At 45.7% G+C, this 22,053-nt stretch overlaps 2 protein-coding genes across 2 annotated transcripts in view; one reads left to right on the top strand and one right to left on the bottom strand.

Annotated features, from left to right (window-relative positions):
• The first annotated feature begins 1,314 nt into the window (after positions 1-1,314).
• LOC106563561 (tyrosine-protein kinase receptor UFO) lies at positions 1,315-16,282 on the top strand. The gene is made up of 19 exons (XM_082957576.1): positions 1,315-1,801; positions 2,753-2,960; positions 3,061-3,161; positions 3,244-3,454; positions 3,696-3,820; positions 3,917-4,032; positions 4,239-4,434; positions 9,188-9,327; positions 9,517-9,661; positions 9,842-9,968; positions 10,647-10,741; positions 11,913-12,008; positions 12,160-12,237; positions 12,324-12,416; positions 12,559-12,680; positions 12,850-12,959; positions 13,103-13,262; positions 13,529-13,665; positions 13,851-16,282. Exons 1-19 carry the CDS (start codon positions 1,720-1,722, stop codon positions 14,581-14,583), a joined length of 3,075 nt encoding a protein of 1,024 aa, XP_082813702.1. The 5' UTR covers positions 1,315-1,719; the 3' UTR covers positions 14,584-16,282.
• The window catches only part of LOC106563560 (ryanodine receptor 1), a 129,275-nt gene continuing 122,901 nt past the window's right edge, over positions 15,680-22,053 (bottom strand). Inside the window, exons 74-81 of the mRNA XM_082958247.1 lie at positions 19,386-19,532; positions 19,166-19,300; positions 18,892-19,048; positions 18,662-18,726; positions 18,453-18,553; positions 18,316-18,367; positions 18,078-18,200; positions 15,680-16,224 (exon numbers count right to left, since the gene is read on the bottom strand). Coding sequence (XP_082814373.1) covers positions 18,105-18,200; positions 18,316-18,367; positions 18,453-18,553; positions 18,662-18,726; positions 18,892-19,048; positions 19,166-19,300; positions 19,386-19,532 — 753 coding nt within the window. The 3' untranslated portion in view covers positions 15,680-16,224; positions 18,078-18,104. The remainder of the gene's footprint in view (positions 16,225-18,077; positions 18,201-18,315; positions 18,368-18,452; positions 18,554-18,661; positions 18,727-18,891; positions 19,049-19,165; positions 19,301-19,385; positions 19,533-22,053) is intronic.

The raw sequence follows: 22,053 nt of genomic DNA, 5'->3' as shown, positions 1-22,053 counted from the left end.
ACAACCCCCTGTGGTGGGGTGCGATGAGATCACACTGACAATCCCTCACTGTCTTTTGACCCCAGATTATGGCGGCCGCTAGGGATTGCTATATCTCTCCACAGATGGTTTGTGGGAAATGGGAATGGACAAACTGATACCATGTTAATCTTTAATAACCTATGTGAATGTTGCAGCATAAATCCCATATGGTTTTAAAATATCATACATGGAACAGACATTAAGCATTTTGCTGCAGGATAACAGTCATTCACATCTCTGCAGATAAACACTTTATTTGTTTGTTTTTCATAACAACTTTAACAATGAAAACTGACATTAAGTTTTCTCATACGCGCATCCATCCTTTATCATATGCTAGCATATTCTTTCAGATCATGTATAACATCTTGTTTTTCAAGCCTGGCTGTGAGGACCAACAGGGTGTGTAGGCTTTTGCTCCGGCCCAGCACCGTCAAACAAGGTTAATTTTAGGCTTCATAATTATTAGTTGATTATTTGAATCAGGTAGTATTAGCCATCGATGAACCGCTAGGACTATGATTGAAGAGCACTGCTATGGCATGAGATTATGCTGTTCTGGCCTAGGACATTTTATTGCAGTGTTGTGATTCTAAGAACATCCACAAGGGCGCAGCAATGCCCCATGTACTGTATGTTGTATGTTTTTTATGTTGCCATGAAATAGGGTTGTGACTAGATGGAGTACAGCTACGACCGAAAGTGACTTTTCGTAGCAGGTTATGAGAACGTTTTAGCTAACCTTAACCGGTTTCCTAACCTACTACGTTAATTCTCCTAAACTGCTGCGTAAATTCTATTAACTACTAAATCCGCTGTTTCCTCATTTTAGAAACACATCCGGCTAGTTTTGAGGAGTGAAATTTGCCACTCAAATTAGATTGATTTTATTGACATAACTTTAATGATAAAAAAGTAGTCTTATACATTTGTTTTTGCATGTGTAAAGTCTGCTGTCTCTAAGATAATAATCTTGGCAAAAACAAATGTAGACATTTCACTGTTTTCTCAACTGACTGGGATAACATGTTATGACAGTGGATTTAGATGTGGAAAAATTGTTGATTCAACCTTTTTTTGCCCAGTGGTTAATGTCTACATTTGTTTTTGCCACGTTTATTCTGTGACAGACACCTTAATGCATACTTTTACATTATATGATGTGAGCTAAACATACAAAATATTTTTTTCCTTTAAATATTTAATTGAAATACTATAGAATCCCATTCATTATGGAGCAGGCTTTCCCATATTCGGTCCTGGGCCGAGGAGTGTTTCTTCAACGGTTGGGTGTGCATGAAGGTCAATAAAGTAAGTGAAGAGAGGGGAGGGAGGAGTAATGGAGGGAAAACATGTCAATAGCTAAAGTTTGCCCATAGAGTAATTCAACCGATATTGAGAGACTGTCTAATACTCGCGCACTATTTGATTACTAAAAACTAAATTCAGTATCGAAAATAGACCAACTAGCTGGATTTGGTGTATCCTATTTTCTGAATTCGACTCCTCGAAGGAGCAAAACTATTTCAAGAATTCCCATGGCATAGTCTAAAGTATACTTTTTGGAAAGCAGCTGAAACCTTCAAGAAATAAAGTCTAACATCTGGATACTGTGCGAGGAAGATGACTCATTCTTGCCAGGAATCGTGTAAATATATCTGAGAGCGATCTTATTCTTCAAGAGCAAACCTAACGAGGATGAACGGCGGCGGAGGGTGTGTGCCGTTATTTGTTCTTCTGTTGATGGATATAGCTACAATGCTAGGCCTACCTGTGCCAGGTGAGTCAGCATGGACGATAACGGAGGCACTGTCATAACGCATATTTTATTATTTGAAAAACCTTTTAAAAAGTATATGCTTTTCCTTCATTATGGTTTATCTTACTTACGAAGGTTTTAGACTGATATAGTTACAGATGTAGTTTGCTACAGCAGGAAAGAATCCTGCAGCAACAGAAAATGTTAATTATTACGTGGATTATAATTAATGAATATTTTTGTAGGGTTTGATACATTTTTCGTAAGGGAAAATCAAGTCTGATATTTCAGAGTGGAAATTACAAACTTCAGAAGCCTTTTTAAACCTCAAATACATTGCAAGTTCTATAGTTCCTGCAGTGCAGTAAAGTTCTCTTGCAAGAGGGCGATCAAATTAAGATCCTACATCAGGCCCTACACCCAAACAAGGGCACTGCGTTCATCCACCTACCTCTGTGGAAGCACAGTTCCTGCTCAGCCCAGTCAAAACTGTTCGCTGCTCTGGCACCCCAATGGTGGAACAAGCTCCCTCACGACGCCAGGACAGCGGAGTCAATCACCACCTTCCGGAGACACCTGAAACCCCACCTCTTTAAGGAATACCTGGGATAGGACAAAGCAATCCTTCTAACCCCCCCCCCCCCCCCCTCCAAAAAAAAGATATAGATGCACTATTGTAAGTGGTTGTTCCACTGGATATCATAAGGTGAATCCAACAATTTGTAAGTCGCTCTGGATAAGAGCATCTGCTAAATGACGTAAATGTAAAATGTAAAAATGTAGGCTACTATTAAAGGGAATTGACAATACAATTTTACTCTCTATTTAATGTTAAACTACGCTTAACTCATGCTTCCCCTAGTGAACTTTGGTATTTATTAATCTATGAATTAATTAAAGAGCAATAGTCACTGAATATCAGTTTAACATTCAGAGGTGTTGTGGGTGTCCCACCTGTTTCTTTTTATGAAGCGTTTCAGTTTTTGAAGAGCCCGGCCAACGTAACGTTATCCCTGGGTAAGCCGGTACAGGTGGTCTGTTCTCTCCAGGGAGATGGGGGTGGAGAGGAGCCTCCGGATGTGGTGTGGTTGAGGGACGGTCAATCCCTGGATTACGCTGACACCAATCAAGTGCAAGTGCCTGTCACTGAAGGAGGTTGGCTGACCATCAGTGAACTCAGGTCTTTCCTTAGTATGACTCTCTCTCTGTGTTTACGTTATGTCAGTCGGAAACAACAAGGCATCTTATTTTTAGTTATATGTCTGTCTGTCTGTCCTCAGAATTGATCATGTGAAGCTGTCAGACATTGGGAGATACTGTTGTATGGCAACAGTGGGGAGGAAGGACTTGATGTCTCAGGAGGGGCACATTCAGCTGGAGGGTAAAGTGTCCCTTTTCTCATTTTAATAATATGTCTGTCTATATTCTACAATATTTTACTGAAATTTCATCATCTTCTCAAGGAATCCCACATTTCTCAGTGAAGCCTCATGACGTGACAGTGGTCGCCACTGCTAGCCTCAGCCTGCAGTGTTTGGCCCATGGGCCTCCAGAACCTGTCAGGATCATCTGGCTGCAGAACGGAGGACCACTCAACACGCTACAGGACCCGGTGTCCCATTCTCCCTCTACTCTCAATATCACAGGCAAAGACTGTCTTATTTGCATGCACACGTAGAACGAATCAAAATCAAATCAAATTGTATTTGTCACATACTTTGTAAACAACAGGTGTAGACTAACGGTGAAATGCTGATTTAATGGTCCTTTTCCAACAATGCAGAGTTAAAGATAAAAAAGAAAACATTTACATAGTGACAAGAGGAAAAAACATTTATATTGTTATGTATTGTGTGATGTAAAACATATTTTCAGAGGCAATTCTTTCATAAAAGAGTGTTGATAAAATCAAAAGCATTCATTATCTCACTGACCACCTCTCTGACTGTCACCATTTAGGCCTCAACCATACCAGCAGCTTCTCCTGTGAAGCACATAACAGTAAAGGTGTGGCTACCTCAGCCTCTGGAACTGTGACAGGTCCGTACCAACAGGGCAGGGGTGCAACAGACATTACCTAACATGCTGATTGGATTGGTTTTATCCATGACTATCTCTCTTTCTGTCTTGGAATAGTGGTTCCCTCCCAGGCACAGAAAGTCCAAGTTGTAGAGGTCACCAACTCTTCCCTACACATCTCCTGGGAGCCTGGCTTTGGAGGGGTATATCCTGTCTCTGTGTGTTCTATACAGGTAAGACTAATCCAAGAAACTGGTGTGACTGACTATAGAATAGTCTAGACACAGAGCCAATCTAAAAGTAACTGCTCATGAGTTATACACAGTGTATAAAACATTATGAACACCTGCTCTTTCCATGACATAGAATGACCAGGTGAATCCAGGTGAAGGTGTTGTTAATGTTTTATGCACTCAGTGTACCATGGTTGATATTTCAGGCAGCTCTGTCTGGTCCTGACCTCAACACGTTGCATAATCTCCTGATCCATAATCAGAATGTCAATGTACCACCTGCTCAACACCTGATCCCTGAACTCAAGCCCTACACCTTCTATGACGTGAGGGTGGCTTGCCGTAGTAGTCAAGGTGCTTCCCCGTGGACACCATGGGTAACACTGCGCACCGCTGAAGGAGGTAAGCTGTACGCCACGATCTTCTACCCACAACCCATCAGTGTTTGTAAAATGCTATTACTGATAATGTTTTTCGTTATTATAACGTAGATGCAGGGAATCAGGAAGCAGGTGCAGTTAGTGAGTTTAATAACAACGAACATGGAGCAATACAAAACACAAGAAGCGTCTGACATGGAAACAAAAACAATACTACCTGACGACTAATAACAAAAGAGTGCTATATAAAGGATAAGTAATCAAGGGATTAATGAAGTTCAAGTGTGACTGATGATGAGACGAGGTGTGCGTAAAGATGGGTTGCCAGGTATGCGTAAAGATGGGTTGCCAGGTATGCGTAAAGATGGGTTGCTAGGTATGCGTAAAGTTGGGTTGCCAGGACGAGTGGTTAGTAGACCGGTGACGTTGAGCGCTGGAGCGGGAGTCGACGTGATAGCTATTTGTATTCACCTCTACATTTCTTAGTCATTTTGGCAGATGATTTCATCCTGAGTGACTTTTAATGAGGGAATTCAACAAGTTTGGATTCATTTGATTTGATTAACTACACGATGTTGACTGTGTGGAGGAGAAAAAAAAGACATCGTATTGGTTCATTCCGTACGTTTGTTGTTGCATGCAGTGGAAGACTCATGAATCTGAGGTCTTTGTGCAACCTAACCATTTAGACTCTTTACTCTGTCTCTTTATCTGAAGATAGCATGCACGCGCATGAGGTGGCACAGATCTTTAAGGTGTGTGTGTGTGTGTGTGTGTGTGTGTGTGTGTGTGTGTGTGTGTGTGTGTGTGTGTGTGTGTGTGTGGTGTGTGTGTGTGTGTGTGTGTGTGTGTTATACTTTGTGTTGTAAATAGAGCACATGTTCCCGACCTCCCCACAAAGATGTACAGGAATATTTTGGAAAGATATCTTATCCCTCTCACCTACAGTACATCTCTCAACAGGAGTCAGAGGGGTGTAGGCAGAGGGAGAGACAGACAGAGGGTTGGAGGGATAGAGGGAGAGGGAGAGACAGACAGAAGGTTGGAGGGATAGAGGGAGAGACAGACAGAGGGTTGGAGGGATAGAGGCAGAGGGAGAGACAGACAGAGGGTTGGAGGGATAGAGGGAGAGGGAGAGACAGACAGAGGGTTGGAGGGATAGAGGCAGAGGGAGAGAAAGACGGAGGGTTGGAGGGATAGAGGCAGAGGGAGAGACAGACAGAGGGTTGGAGGGATAGAGGCAGAGGGAGAGACAGACAGAGGGTTGGAGGGATAGAGGCAGAGGGAGAGAAAGACGGAGGGTTGGAGGGATAGAGGCAGAGGGAGAGACAGACAGAGGGTTGGAGGGATAGAGGCAGAGGGAGAGACAGACAGAGGGTTGGAGGGATAGAGGCAGAGGGAGAGACAGACAGAGGGTTGGAGGGATAGAGGGAGAGACAGACAGAGGGTTGGAGGGATAGAGGCAGAGGGAGAGAAAGACGGAGGGTTGGAGGGATAGAGGCAGAGGGAGAGACAGACAGAGGGTTGGAGGGATAGAGGCAGAGGGAGAGACAGACAGAGGGTTGGAGGGATAGAGGCAGAGGGAGAGACAGACAGAGGGTTGGAGGGATAGAGGCAGAGGGAGAGACAGACAGAGGGTTGGAGGGATAGAGGCAGAGGGAGAGAAAGACGGAGGGTTGGAGGGATAGAGGCAGAGGGAGAGACAGACAGAGGGTTGGAGGGATAGAGGGAGAGGGAGAGACAGACAGAAGGTTGGAGGGATAGAGGGAGAGGGAGAGACAGACAGAAGGTTGGAGGGATAGAGGGAGAGACAGACAGAGGGTTGGAGGGATAGAGGGAGAGGGAGAGACAGACAGAGGGTTGGAGGGATAGAGGCAGAGGGAGAGAAAGACGGAGGGTTGGAGGGATAGAGGCAGAGGGAGAGACAGACAGAGGGTTGGAGGGATAGAGGCAGAGGGAGAGACAGACAGAGGGTTGGAGGGATAGAGGCAGAGGGAGAGACAGACAGAGGGTTGGAGGGATAGAGGCAGAGGGAGAGACAGACAGAGGGTTGGAGGGATAGAGGGAGAGGGAGAGACAGACAGAGGGTTGGAGGGATAGAGGCAGAGGGAGAGAAAGACGGAGGGTTGGAGGGATAGAGGCAGAGGGAGAGACAGACAGAGGGTTGGAGGGATAGAGGGAGAGGGAGAGACAGACAGAAGGTTGGAGGGATAGAGGCAGAGGGAGAGAAAGACGGAGGGTTGGAGGGATAGAGGCAGAGGGAGAGACAGACAGACGGTTGGAGGGATAGAGGCAGAGGGAGAGACAGACAGAGGGTTGGAGGGATAGAGTCAGAGGGAGAGAAAGACGGAGGGTTGGAGGGATAGAGGGAGAGGGAGAGACAGACAGAGGGTTGGAGGGATAGAGGCAGAGGGAGAGACAGACAGAGGGTTGGAGGGATAGAGGGAGAGGGAGAGACAGACAGAGGGTTGGAGGGATAGAGGGAGAGAAAGACGGAGGGTTGGAGGGATAGAGGGAGAGAAAGACAGAAGGTTGGAGGGATAGAGGGAGAGACAGACAGAAGGTTGGAGGGATAGAGGCAGAGGGAGAGAAAGACAGAGGGTTGGAGGGATAGAGGCAGAGGGAAAGACAGGCAGGGGGTTGGAGGGATAGAGGGAGAGGGAGAGAAAGACGGAGGGTTGGAGGGATAGAGGCAGAGGGAGAGACAGGCAGGGGGTTGGAGGGATAGAGGGAGAGGGAGAGAAAGATGGAGGGTTGGAGGGATAGAGGGAGAGAAAGACGGAGGGTTGGAGGGATAGAGGGAGAGGGAGAGAAAGACGGAGGGTTGGAGGGATAGAGGCAGAGGGAGAGAAAGACGGAGGGTTGGAGGGATAGAGGCAGAGGGAGAGAAAGACGGAGGGTTGGAGGGATAGAGGCAGAGGGAGAGACAGACAGAGGGTTGGAGGGATAGAGGGAGAGGGAGAGACAGACAGAGGGTTGGAGGGATAGAGGCAGAGGGAGAGACAGACAGAAGGTTGGAGGGATAGAGGCAGAGGGAGAGAAAGACGGAGGGTTGGAGGGATAGAGGAAGAGGGAGAGACAGGCAGACGGTTGGAGGGATAGAGGCAGAGGGAGAGACAGACAGAGGGTTGGAGGGATAGAGTCAGAGGGAGAGAAAGACGGAGGGTTGGAGGGATAGAGGCAGAGGGAGAGACAGACAGAGGGTTGGAGGGATAGAGGCAGAGGGAGAGACAGACAGAGGGTTGGAGGGATAGAGGGAGAGGGAGAGACAGGCGGAGGGTTGGAGGGAGAGACAGGCGGAGGGTTGGAGGGACAGAGGCAGAGGGAGAGACAGACAGAGGGTTGGAGGGATAGAGGCAGAGGGAGAGACAGACAGAGGGTTGGAGGGATAGAGGCAGAGGGAGAGAAAGACGGAGGGTTGGAGGGATAGAGGCAGAGGGAAAGACAGGCAGGGGGTTGGAGGGATAGAGGCAGAGGGAGAGAAAGACGGAGGGTTGGAGGGATAGAGGCAGAGGGAAAGACAGGCAGGGGGTTGGAGGGATAGAGGCAGAGGGAGAGAAAGACGGAGGGTTGGAGGGATAGAGGCAGAGGGAGAGACAGACAGAGGGTTGGAGGGATAGAGGCAGAGGGAAAGACAGGCAGGGGGTTGGAGGGATAGAGGCAGAGGGAAAGACAGGAGGGATAGAGGCAGAGGGAGAGACACACAGAAGGTTGGAGGGATAGAGGGAGAGAAAGACAGAGGGTTGGAGGGATAGAGGGAGAGGGAAAAACAGGCAGGGGGTTGGAGGGATAGAGGGAAAAACAGGCAGGGGGTTGGAGGGATAGAGGCAGAGGGAGAGACAGACAGAGGGTTGGAGGGATAGAGGGAGAGGGAGAGAAAGACGGAGGGTTGGAGGGATAGAGGCAGAGGGAGAGACAGACAGAGGGTTGGAGGGATAGAGGGAGAGGGAGAGAAAGACGGAGGGTTGGAGGGATAGAGGCAGAGGGAGAGACAGACAGAGGGTTGGAGGGATAGAGGGAGAGGGAAAAACAGGCAGGGGGTTGGAGGGATAGAGGCAGAGGGAGAGACAGACAGAGGGTTGGAGGGATAGAGGGAGAGGGAGAGAAAGACGGAGGGTTGGAGGGATAGAGGCAGAGGGAGAGAAAGACGGAGGGTTGGAGGGATAGAGGGAGAGGGAGAGACAGACAGAGGGTTGGAGGGATAGAGGGAGAGGGAGAGAAAGACGGAGGGTTGGAGGGATAGAGGCAGAGGGAGAGAAAGACGGAGGGTTGGAGGGATAGAGGCAGAGGGAGAGACAGACAGAGGGTTGGAGGGATAGAGGGAGAGGGAGAGAAAGACGGAGGGTTGGAGGGATAGAGGGAGAGACAGACAGAGGGTTGGAGGGATAGAGGCAGAGGGAGAGACAGACAGAGGGTTGGAGGGATAGAGGGAGAGGGAAAAACAGGCAGGGGGTTGGAGGGATAGAGGGAGAAGTGCTTTTGTTTTTGTTGGCCGAGGTAGAGCCACATCTTGAAACAATCAGCAGTGGAATGCTCAGGGATGACATCCCCGGAGAGGGTCCAGTACAGGATCCTACCACCGCCCACGCTATGACTCACAACGTGATAGACAAATATGTCTTTATTTACATTGTTGTCTTAATAAGATAAATAGTATTTATTCACATAACTTTTCTTTAAATTCACACTGGTTTTAACACCATGAGTCCAGTAGTGTATATTACAGATCATTTAATATGTTGTACACATTATTCCTTTTTGTGTGTATCTGACAGTGCCAGAGGCAGCACCAGACAACGTGAGTGGACTGTTTAATGGAACAGATGTTATTGCCAGCTGGTCCAAGCCACCAGGCAGATTAAATGGCCAAATACTGGGCTACAGAGTGGAATACCTCACTGCTAACATGTCCCAGGTAACACACACACACACACACACACACACACACACACACACACACACACACACACACACACACACACACACACACACACACACACACACACACACACACACACACACACACACACACACGCACACACACACACACACACATACACAGTGTAATGGGTATCTTTGCTGTTGTTCTGTTTCCCTGTCTCAGGCTGTTATGGAGTCAGTTCAGTCCTCTGAGCTAGCTATCCCTCTCTCCAGCCTCCTGGACAGTGTGTCCCTGAGTGTGAGTGCCTGTACTGTTGCAGGTTGCGGCCCCTGGAGCCCAGTCCAATCCTTCAAACAGAAACAGCCTGGTGAGTCTGGACAGAACCGAGGGAGACAACAGGATGGCTGTGATGGGTCAAGGAGAAGGGAAAACAGCAGGAGATTGAAAATGAATATTTGAGGGGCTGTGTTTTCTAGGTTGATTTAATCGGTAGCACATTATGGTGTCTGACATACTAGCTGACATACCTGTCTTTCCTCTGTTTTAGATGTGTCCCTCCATCAGGCATTCTCCTGGCATTGGTGGTATGTGGTCATGGGGATTTCTGTCAGTCTGGCCTTGATAGGGTTCATCCTATATGCAATTATATTGCGACAAAGAGAGACATGCTTTGGGTATGTACCTATTGTTCTCCCTGTACAGTGGTGGAAAAAGTACCCAATTGTCATACTTGAGTAAAAGTAAAGATACCTTAATAGAAAATGACTCAAGTAAAAGTAAAAGTCATCCAGTAAAATACTACTTCAGTAAAGTCAAAAATTATTTGGTTTTAAATATACTTAAGTATCAAAAGTAAATGTAATAGCAAAAATATACTTAAGTATCAAAAGTAAAAGTGTAAATAATTTCAAATTGCTTATATTAAGCAATATACATTTACGGATAGCCAGGGACACATAACACACAGACATAATTTACAAATGAAGCATGTGTGTTTAGTGAGTCCACCAGATCAGAGGCAGTAGCGATGACCAGGGATGTTCTCTTGATAAGTATGTGAATTGGGCCATTTTCCTGTTCTACTAAATATTCAAAATGTAACGGGTACTTCTGGGTGTAAGCGAAAATGTATGGAGTGAAAAGTACATTATTTTCTTTAGGAATGAAGGGAAGTAAAATAAAAAGTTGTCAAAAATATAAATAGTAAAGTACAGATACCCCAAAAAACGACTTAAGTAGTACTTTAAAGTATTTTTACTTAAGTGCTTTACACCACTGTCCCTGTATCACTTTGTTCCATTGTTTTTCATTACTGTCAGATGATTCATTTAAACCATCTGTGTGTGCAACAGGAAGGCCTTTTACCCAATGAGGAACGCTGGTGGGGATTTTGTGGTGAGATACAGTGCAGGACGCACCTACAATCGGCAGTCAAATGAAGCCACATGTGAGTTGCCATGCCAGTGACATAAGAGAAACAGTGCAGGGTGAGCGGATATATGAGTTATTTAAGTGAATGACTTGGAATCAAATGATGTGTCATGCAGGGTGAGAGTTCAGGAACATATGTTGAGGCTTGGATTTCATCCTGTTGCTCAATGTTGTTCTGTGCCAGATGTGGAGAAGCAGAGTAGTGTCACGATCTGGCTGTTAACACAACCCTTTGGATTTAATTGAGAACAGAGTACAAGTCTTGGTAGAGTCATACTGCTAGTGTTTTTAGGGGTCAAGGCACCTATACCTTTTAATTGATTTATTCCAATAAAAATGGAAATCGGTCTAAATCAGGGGATCCCAAACTTTTTCAGGCAGGCCCACCTTCCAGCAGTCGGGAACATTCTCCCCTGCATGCATGCCACGTCTATTTCTATGGGTACAAGCACTGTTCATGACACAAACTGTTCACACCCCTCTTGTTGGTGGAGAGAACATTTAGCAGGTTTAAAGCGTATTTCCTGCAATTCTACACATTTTGTCATGTCTAATGTGTATTGATGTGATATTTGAGTGACTTGAACATTACAACAAAATCTTAAGGGCTTAAAAACCTAGCTAAATAAATATGGGCTAGTTGATCTGGACATTTCTGACAATTTATAAGTAGCTCTCTAAGGTATGCAATGACTGACATGACAAGAGGAACTGATGATGCACTTCCCAATATAGAAATGTCACCTTGTGCATTCTACTATTACAACTTCCACGAGTAAGCTGGACTGAGTTCCCCCCTGCCGACCCCTCGCAGGCGCCCCCCACAGTTTGGGAACCACTGGTTTAAATCATAGTTTTGGGGTGTGTTTGTTGATAGTGTGAATATAGAGTTGTTATGGTGAGGTAAACAGGAAGGGAAAATATATACTGTAAGCCTGGAGCAGCTTAACAATAATGGCTTCATGATCTGGGTTGTTTTTCAAAACCGCAGCAGAAGAATGATATCATGTGTTGCTGAGCCGGGATTTCACAAGAACAACATCCCCTGTAAGGGATCACTCTGATATGTTTTGCCAGTTGTTTAAGGACAGTGGGGGAGGATTCATGCTAAAGTTATTTTCCAAGATGTCATGTTTTCAGAAATCCCTGTTTCAGTGTAAGGGAGTATTATCTATCCCTTTCCACAGTGAGCAGCCTGGTGATTAGTGATGAATTGAAGCAGAAGTTGCAGGACGTGATGGTGGACAGTCACAAGCTGACCCTGGGCAAGACCCTTGGAGAGGGTGAGTGAGCTCTGACTGAAGCCTTTATCATACATGATGTAACCTAGACATGAACTACTCAGGCTATGAGTAAACATCCCAGGCCCTTAAGAGACTTAGATCCCCAGATACACCCACCTGACTAACAACACGTCCATGTCTTCCTCTGCAGGGGAGTTTGGCTCTGTCCTGGAAGGGCTTCTGGTGCACCAACAGACTGTCCTCAAAGTAGCTGTGAAGACCATGAAGAGTGAGTGATCAGACAGTGTCAGTTGCCGCCATGTCTCTCCCATATTTTACCTGAGTCACCTTTTCCTCCCTCTCACCTTCCCTTAGTTTCCATCTGCACTCGCACTGAGATGGAGGACTTCCTCGGGGAGGCTGCTTGTATGAAGGAGTTTGACCACCCCAACATCATGAGACTCCTTGGTGAGACAGACTGGGTCCCTTGTCACATCTTTCTCCATCTACTATTAAAATGTGGTCAATAACCAAGTGTCTGGTAAGGTTGTGTTATAAACTCCTAACCATCTGACTGGATTCCTTCTTTAATTCCCCGTCCTCCCTGTAGGGGTGTGTCTGCAGGCAGCAGAGAGAGGAGGCTACCCCTCCCCCATAGTCCTCTTGCCCTATATGAAGCATGGGGACCTGCACAGTTTCCTGCTCTACTCTCGACTTGGGGACAATCCTTTGGTCAGTTCCCTTCCCTCCCACACAGATCGGAAAGTTTTTGTTACACAAATACATTTTAGTGTTGTGGCCTTTCTCCTTTTATGCATTTTCCATTTGTGCTGCTGTATAGCACTCCCTGTTGGAGAAGACTGCCTTATCTAATCCTCTCCGTCTCCTCTCCATCCGTCAGTCCCTGCCTTCTCAGATGCTGGTGAAGTTCATGACAGACATCGCACGGGGAATGGAATACCTGAGCAACAAGAGGTTCATCCATAGAGACCTGGCAGCGCGAAACTGCATGTGAGGATTCTCACCTCTGTTCTGTCAATGTGTTCCACTCCTTCTCACACATACTCTTCAATATTTTTCTGTGAAAGTCTAGCATGTTGAGTGATACAAATAACAGTACAGTGTTTATTATGTTGTACATATCTGTCCTGCAGGCTGAATGAGAATATGACTGTCTGTGTGGCTGATTTTGGCCTTTCCAAGAAGATCTATAACGGGGACTACTATAGACAAGGACGCATTTCAAAGATGCCAGTGAAATGGATCGCCATTGAGAGCCTGGCAGACAGAGTTTACACCACCAAGAGTGATGTGGTGAGAAATCCTTCCTGACTTGGTCTGGCTACATGATGTGCTCCGTGTACGCCTCTGTATTCGTGTTTTAAAATCCTGCAACATTCAGAAAGTATTAAGACCCTTCTGGGAAAAAAGGTTTTTAGGCATTTTTGCAAAACAGAAATACCTTATTTACATAAGTAATCAAGCTAGTATTAAGTAAGTACGTAAGTATTTAAGTAATAAGGACTAAATACAAGTACAACATTTGTGACAGTTGCTTATTATCTCTATCTCTCTCTGAGTGGTCGTTTGGAGTGACTACGTGGGAGATAGCCACTCGGGGGCAGACGCCCTACCCTGGAGTGGAAAACAGTGAGATGTACGACTACCTTAGACAGGGAAACCGCCTCAAACAGCCCCCTGGCTGCCTGGACATCATGTGAGTTTCTAGTTCTGGATCTGTACATATAAATACTTCAATAGTATGAGTTGGCTCACTGAATTATCATTATTTGCTGGTATACAGTAGAGGCAACGTAACGTTCGTGGAGTACCTGAAGTTGTGTTTATTTCTACTCATGTTGTATAAACCTCAGTCGTCCCCTCCTCTCCTTCATACTGTAGCTACTTCCTGATGTTCTCCTGCTGGCTGCTGAGTCCTAAGGACCGCCCAGGGTTCCCCTCTCTGCGCTGTGACCTGGAGAAAGCCCTGGAGGAGATGCCTGAGCAGGAGGAGGCAGATGACCTGCTCTATGTCAACATGGAAGAGCCCTCAGGCTCTCTGTTAGGGGCCATTGGGGGCTGGGAGCCCTTTGGACAGCCTCACCCGTCCTACTGGAAGAACATGGGCAATCTGGAAACAATCCAGGTGCATCATCATAATCATCATGATCATGCAGAACGCTATGTTCTCTGCCCTCAGCACGAGGCCCAGCCCTATCTCAATGACTCTATGGACAACACTCAGCACGAGGCCCAGCCCTATCTCAATGACTCTGTGGACAGCCCTCAGCACAAGGCCCAGCCCTATCTCAATGACTCTGTGGACAGCCCTCGGCACGAGGCCCAGCCCTATCTCAATGACTCTATGGACAACCCTCAGCACGAGGCCCAGCCCTATCTCAATGACTCTGTGGACAGCCCTCAGCACGAGGCCCAACCCTATCTCAATGACAGTGTGGACAGCCCTCAGCACAAGGCCCAGCCCTATCTCGATGACTCTGTGGACAGCCCTCAGCACAAGGCCCAGCCCTATCTCAATGACTCTGTGGACAGCCCTCAGCACAAGGCCCAGCCCTATCTCAATGACTCTGTGGACAGACAGCCCTCAGCACAAGGCCCAGCCCTATCTCAATGACTCTGTGGACAGACAGCCCTCAGCACAAGGCCCAGCCCTATCTCAATGACTCTGTGGACAGACAGCCCTCAGCACAAGGCCCAGCCCTATCTCAATGACTCTGTGGACAGCCCTCAGCACGAGGCCCAACCCTATCTCAATGACTCTGTGGACAGCCCTCAGCACAAGGCCCAGCCCTATCTCAATGACTCTGTGGACAGCCCTCAGCACAAGGCCCAGCCCTATCTCGATGACTCTGTGGACAGCCCTCAGCACGAGGCCCAACCCTATCTCAATGACTGTGTGGATAGCCCTCAGCACAAGGCCCAGCCCTATCTCGATGACTCTGTGGACAGCCCTCAGCACAAGGCCCAGCCCTATCTCAATGACTCTGTGGACAGCCCTCAGCACAAGGCCCAGCCCTATCTCAATGACTCTGTGGACAGACAGCCCTCAGCACAAGGCCCAGCCCTATCTCAATGACTCTGTGGACAGCCCTCAGCACGAGGTTCAACCCTATCTCAATGACTCTGTGGACAGCCCTCAGCACAAGGCCCAGCCCTATCTCAATGACTCTGTGGACAGCCCTCAGCACAAGGCCCAGCCCTATCTCGATGACTCTGTGGACAGCCCTCAGCACAAGGCCCAGCCCTATCTCAATGACTCTGTGGACAGCCCTCAGCACAAGGCCCAGCCCTATCTCAATGACTCTGTGGACAGCCCTCAGCACAAGGCCCAGCCCTGTATCAATGTCTCTATGGACAGCATGAGCTGGATGGCCTCCTCTTCGAGCCCCACTTTGCAGCTCCAGGCATCCCGCTCCTCCTCTCTCCTGCTGGACGGACAGGTCAAGAATGGGACCGGAGGGTGTTCAGGCAGTGAGGCTTAGAGAAAATACACAGTGACTACCAGTGGTTGTTTAGAAATACTGAAAAATGTGGACTCAAATTCACTTTTTATTGAAATACTGTTGTGTAGTCAAATGAACATGCTCTAAAGAAATCATTGATTTGTTGTTCCCAATATTAAGTTAAGAAATCAAATCACCTAATTCATTGGCAGTGACTGTGTGTTATAAATTGGTATAATCTTCTACTGAAAGAAAGCTACATCAAACTGCAAGTGCATCAATACCTTTATTTAATAAACCAATGAACAAACTCATTAATAAACCATTCTTTGTTTTAAGAACACAAAGTTGTGAGTTCTCTTAAACTAAACAATGTATTGGATACAATAATGCATTCATAGTGTTCACAGACTAGAGTCAGCATTCAAAAAACATTGAATAAACTAAAAACGAAAAAATACACAAACCCTAGTTACTACGTTAACAGCACAGTAACCATAATTAGTTCTATTGAGAAAAATAAGAATAATCAACATTATTATTAAGGTTTCAGGACAAGCTGTAGTGTATGCAACACAAATGTTGTCAGTTGAAAAGTAGCAGTTGAAGAGCATTTAAAGAAGTACGGCAGTCAACACATTCAATGTACTGTATGAGTGGTTATAGAGCTGTTCCAGTGGGATGGAAATTCAAGCGGAATAGTCAAATATTATCAAAGAGATTGTTGTGTCATTAGTCTCAGAGTGCATTGTTTTAAAGGAAAAATCAATGTAATCTGTGACTATCTCCCACGTAGTCACTCCAAACGATCACTCAGAGAGAGAGAGAGAGAGAGAAAATAAGCAACTGTCACAAATGTGGTACTTGTATTTAGTCCTTGTTACTTAAATAGTTACTTAATACTTATGTCAATGAGGTATTTCTGTTTTACATTTTTTATAAAAGTACCAGCCACTATACTCTAGTTGGGCTTATAGTACAAAGTAGTACAACAATGCAACTAATAAAGTTTGTTCAAACGATTTAGGCACTGAAATTTGACAGAAATGTACATTCGTATTGTCTACAAACACAGACAAACAATGTGCACTGTGTGTGAGAGATGACATTGATTGAAATATGTAATTGTTATTGCTACATATGCACTTCATTATTGTGCATATTTGTGTGTGCTGGCAATAGGGAGTATTTCCCACATTCATTCACACATTTCAAGAATTGACATGGTAACAAACACATATTCTAAATGCAGTCATTTAGTTTGCATGTGTTTGGTCTATTCGAACGAGAGGGACAAAAGCCCTCTTTTGGTCTAGCACTATAAATGTGCCTTCACCCTGGTCCGTACAGTATAGTACAGCTATTTCAATCTGGTTTAGTATGGTTACAGCATAGTACAGCTATTTCAGTCTGGTTTAGTATGGTTACAGTACAGTACAGCTATTTCAGTCTGGTTTAGTATGGTTACAGTATAGTACAGCTATTTCAGTCTGGTTTAGTATGGTTACAGTATAGTACAGCTATTTCAGTCTGGTTTAGTATGGTTACAGTATAGTACAGCTATTTCAGTCTGGTTTAGTATGGTTACAGTATAGTACAGCTATTTCAGTCTGGTTTAGTATGGTTACAGTGTAGTACAGCTATTTCAGTCTGGTTTAGTATGGTTACAGTATAGTACAGCTATTTCAGTCTGGTTTAGTATGGTTACAGTATAGTACAGCTATTTCAGTCTGGTTTAGTATGGTTACGGTATAGTACAGCTATTTCAGTCTGGTTTAGTATGGTTACGGTATTGTACAGCTATTTCAGTCTGGTTTAGTATGGTTACAGTATAGTACAGCTATTTCAGTCTGGTTTAGTATGGTTACAGTATAGTACAGCTATTTCAGTCTGGTTTAGTATGGTTACAGTATAGTACAGCTATTTCAGTCTGGTTTAGTATGGTTACAGTATTGTACAGCTATTTCAGTCTGGTTTAGTATGGTTACAGTATAGTACAGCTATTTCAGTCTGGTTTAGTATGTTATTAAACCTACTAATTGGAGTAGTACGTTACAGTATGTTATTAACCTTACTAATTGTAGTAGTACGTTACAGTATGGTTATTAAACCTACTAATTGTAGTAGTACGTTACAGTATGGTTATTAAATCTACTAATTGTAGTAGTACGTTACAGTATGGTAATTAAATCTACTAATTGTAGTAGTACGTTACAGTATGTTATTAAATCTACTAATTGTAGTAGTACGTTACAGTATGGTTATTAAATCTACTAATTGTAGTAGTACGTTACAGTATGGTTATTAAATCTACTAATTGTAGTAGTACGTTACAGTATGTTATTAAATCTACTAATTGTAGTAGTACGTTACAGTATGTAATTAAACCTACTAATTGTAGTAGTACGTTACAGTATGTTATTAAACCTACTAATTGTAGTAGTACGTTACAGTATGTTATTAAACCTACCAATCGTAACAGTACATTACCGTATGTTATTAAACTTACTAATTGTAGTAGTACGTTACAGTATGTTATTAAACCTACTAATTGGAGTAGTACGTTACAGTATGTTATTAAACTTACTAATTGTAGTAGTACGTTACAGTATGTTATTAAACCTACTAATTGGAGTAGTACGTTACAGTATGTTATTAAACTTACTAATTGTAGTAGTACGTTACAGTATGGTTATGCAAGCTGATCCTCATATTGCTTTCTGAAACAGTCGCCAGCAGGGAAGAAGTCCCACGCTCGCTCCTGGTACATCTTCCACACATACGACTCCTGCAACAGAGGACAGTAGGATAGAGGGAGAAAAGAAGAGACAGCCAATTGAAATTAATGGCGAGGAATTTGGTGTCACAAACAGAAAGACTGACTGACAGACAGACAGACTCACCTGGCCAGTGTGCTCCGTCTCATCTTTGTTGATGAGGTACATTAAGAAGAACCTGCAGAGGACAGACAGGCAGGTCATTGTGATGGCTGATGGACATGGACACACACTGTTGACTGCCTGACAGGGAGAACACTCACATGTAGTTGGCCAAGTTGTGTTCCTCCAGGGTGTGGGTCTCGAAGCCGTGCGGCGTCGTATCAAAGTAGTCGCTTCCAATTCCACAGATGAAGCACTTGGTCTACAAGAATCAAATAAACAGAAACGGTAGACAAGATGCTGGTATGTGCATAACTATCTGACTCACTCACCTAAAACTGAGGAAAGCAATAAAATAAAAGATTTCTACCTCCATGTCTTCCTTAACCTGCTCCTGTTGGTCTCTGAGCTCTCCGAAGGCATCAATGATCAGACCTGTAGGTAGCACACAAGCTCACAGCCTCACTGGAGAATGGAATTATGACTAGATATCTCCTTCCATCCATTCAGTATGCCCAGACAGAAATTGGCCTTGCTTGAGGTATACTGTACAGTAGTTGGGTAGTGTTTTGGACTGCATAAGAGGGACGGGTGCCTTACCCTGGATGATGGCCAACAGGATGACAATGACAAAGAAGAAGAAGGTGATGTCAAAGACGACCCGGTAGAGCTCGTACACGTCTCCTGCCGGGTCCTCGATCTCGTCCCCTATGCCACCGCCAGCACGCACGCCCACGTACATATGGAAGAGGTAGCACTGATGAAAAGTGGAGGGAAGAGAGCACATTGAATATAGGGCAGGAGTAAGTAGACTGTACTATACAACATACTGTATACCACACAGAGCAGACCAGAGACAGAAACCCTGACTCACAGTCATCATGTCGTCACATTTCATATCCGGCTCATCCTCATCTTCACTCTTGTTGTAAAACTTGCGGAAAAAGATAAAGGCCACTACAGTGTAGAGATACACCACCACTGCCAACAAGCCCAATGTCATCATGAGCTAGGAGGGAAACAGGGAATGAGTAGAATCAGCCACACATTCACTACACATGGAGGCTGGAAGAGTCTTCCTGGTCAGCTCTTACTTGTTTCCCATTGTGGGTGACAGAGGACAGGATAGTACGCAGATCCTTCACACCGATGGCTATGTCCAGCAAGTGACAGGCATAGAAGAAGTTGTTGTAATGTCCAAGAAAGGACATGATCGTGTACCAACACAGATAGAGAAAAGTCTGGGGGGAATAAGATTGAAATAATATACAGTTTATTGTCTGCTCAAAAAAATAAAGGGAACACTAAAATAACACATCCTAGATCTGAATGAATGAAATAATCTTATTAAATACTTTTTTCTTTACATAGTTGAATGTGCTGACAACAAAATCACACAAAAATAATCAATGGAAATCCAATTTATCAACCCATGGAGGTCTGGATTTGGAGTCACACTCAAAATTAAAGTGGAAAACCACACTACAGGCTGATCCAACTTTGATGTAATGTCCTTAAAACAAGTCAAAATTAGGCTCAGTAGTGTGTGTGGCCTCCACGTGCCTGTATGACCTCCCTACAACGCCTGGGCATGCTCCTGATGAGGTGGCGGATGGTCTCCTGAGGGATCTCCTCCCAGACCTGGACTAAAGCATCCGCCAACTCCTGGACAGTCTGTGGTGCAACGTGGCATTGGTGGATGGAGCGAGACATGATGTCCCAGATGTGCTCAATTGGATTCAGGTCTGGGAAACGGGCGGGCCAGTCCATAGCATCAATGCCTTCCTCTTGCAGGAACTGCTGACGCACTCCAGCCACATGAGGTCTTGCATTAGGAGGAACCCAGGGCCAACCGCACAAGCATATGGTCTCACAAGGGGTCTGAGGATCTCATCTCGGTACCTAATGGCAGTCAGGCTACCTCTGGCGAGCACATGGAGGGGTGTGCGGCCCCCCAAAGAAATGCCACCCCACACCATGACTGACCCACCACCAAACCGGTCATGCTGGAGGATGTTGCAGGCAGCAGAACGTTCTCCACGGCGTCTCCAGACTCTGTCACGTCTGTCACATGTGCTCAGTGTGAACCTGCTTTCATCTGTGAAGAGCACAGGGCGCCAGAGGCAAATTTGCCAATCTTGGTGTTCTCTGGCAAATGCCAAACGTCCTGCACGGTGTTGGGCTGTAAGCACAACCCCCACCTGTGGACGTCGGGCCCTCATACCACCCTCATGGAGTCTGTTTCTGACCGTTTGAGCAGACACATGCACATTTGTGGCCTGCTGGAGGTCATTTTGCAGGGCTCTGGCAGTGCTCCTCCAGCTCCTCCTTGCACAAAGGCGGAGGTAGCGGTCCTGCTGCTGGGTTGTTGCCCTCCTACGGCCTCCTCCACATCTCCTGATGTACTGGCCTGTCTCCTGGTAGCGCCTCCATGCTCTGGACACTACGCTGACAGACACAGCAAACCTTCTTGCCACAGCTCGCATTGATGTGCCATCATGGATGAGCTGCACTACCTGAGCCACTTGTGTGGGTTGTAGACTTCGTCTCATGCTACCACTAGAGTGAAAGCACCACCAGCATTCAAAAGTGACCAAAACATCAGCCAGGAAGCACATTTAGGAACTGAGAAGTGGTCTGTGGTCACCACCTGCAGAACCACTCCTTTATTGGGGGTGTCTTGCTAATTGCCTATAATTTCCACCTGTTGTCTATTCCATTTGCACAACAGCATGTGACATTTATTGTCAATCAGTGTTGCTTCCTAAGTGGACAGTTTGATTTCACAGAAGTGTGATTGACTTGGAGTTACATTGTGTTGTTTAAGTGTTCCCTTTATTTTTTTTGAGCAGTGTAGTATGAAGACATACAGTGCATTTGGAAAATATTCAGACCCCTTGACTTTTTCCACATTTTGTTGCGTTACAGCCTTATTCTACATTTACATAAGTATTCAGACCCTTTACTTAGTACTTTGTTGAAGCACCTTTGGGAGCATTTACAGCATCGAGTCTTCTTGGATATGACACTACAAGCTTGGCACACCTGTATTTGGGGAGTTTCCCCCAGTCTTCTCTGCAGATCCTCTCAAGTTCTGTCAGGTTGGATGGGGACAGCTATTTTCAGGTCTCTCCAGAGATGATCGATCGGGTTCAAGTCTGTGCTCTGGCTGGGCCACTCAAGGACATTCAGAAGCCACTGCTGCATTTTCTTGCCTGTGTGGTTAGGGTCGTTGTCCTGTTTGAAGGTGAACCTTCACCTCAGTCTGAGGTCTTGAGTGCTCTGGAGCAGGTTTTCATCAAGGATCTCGCTGTACTTTACTCCATTCATCTTTCTCTCGACCCTGACTAGCCTCCCAGTCCCTAACGCTGAAAAACATCCCCACAGCATGATGCTGCCACCACCATGCTTCACCGTAGCGATGGTGCCAGGTTTCCTCCAGACGTGAAGCTTGGCAATTCAGGCCAAAGAGTTCAATCTTGGTTTCATCAGACCAGAGAATTTTGTTTCTCATGGTCTGATAGTCCTTTAGGTGCCTTTTGTGGTGCCTTTTCTTTCGGGGGCTGTCATGTGCCTTTTACTGAGGAGTGGCTTCTGTCTGGCCACTCTACCATAAAGGCCTAATTGGGGAAGTGCTGCAGAGATGTTTGTCCTTCTGGACGGTTCTTCCATCACCACAGAAGAACTCTGGAGCTCTGTCAATGACCATCAGGTTCTTGGTCACCTCCCTGACCAAGGCCCTTCTCCCCCGATTGCTCAGTT

The sequence above is a fragment of the Salmo salar genome, chromosome 11 (assembly GCF_965601325.2).
Source record: "Salmo salar chromosome 11, fSalSal1, whole genome shotgun sequence".
NCBI classification, from domain to species: domain Eukaryota; kingdom Metazoa; phylum Chordata; class Actinopteri; order Salmoniformes; family Salmonidae; genus Salmo; species Salmo salar.
Note: the sequence above shows the minus strand (reverse complement) of the source record. Positions and strands in the feature narration are given on the sequence as shown.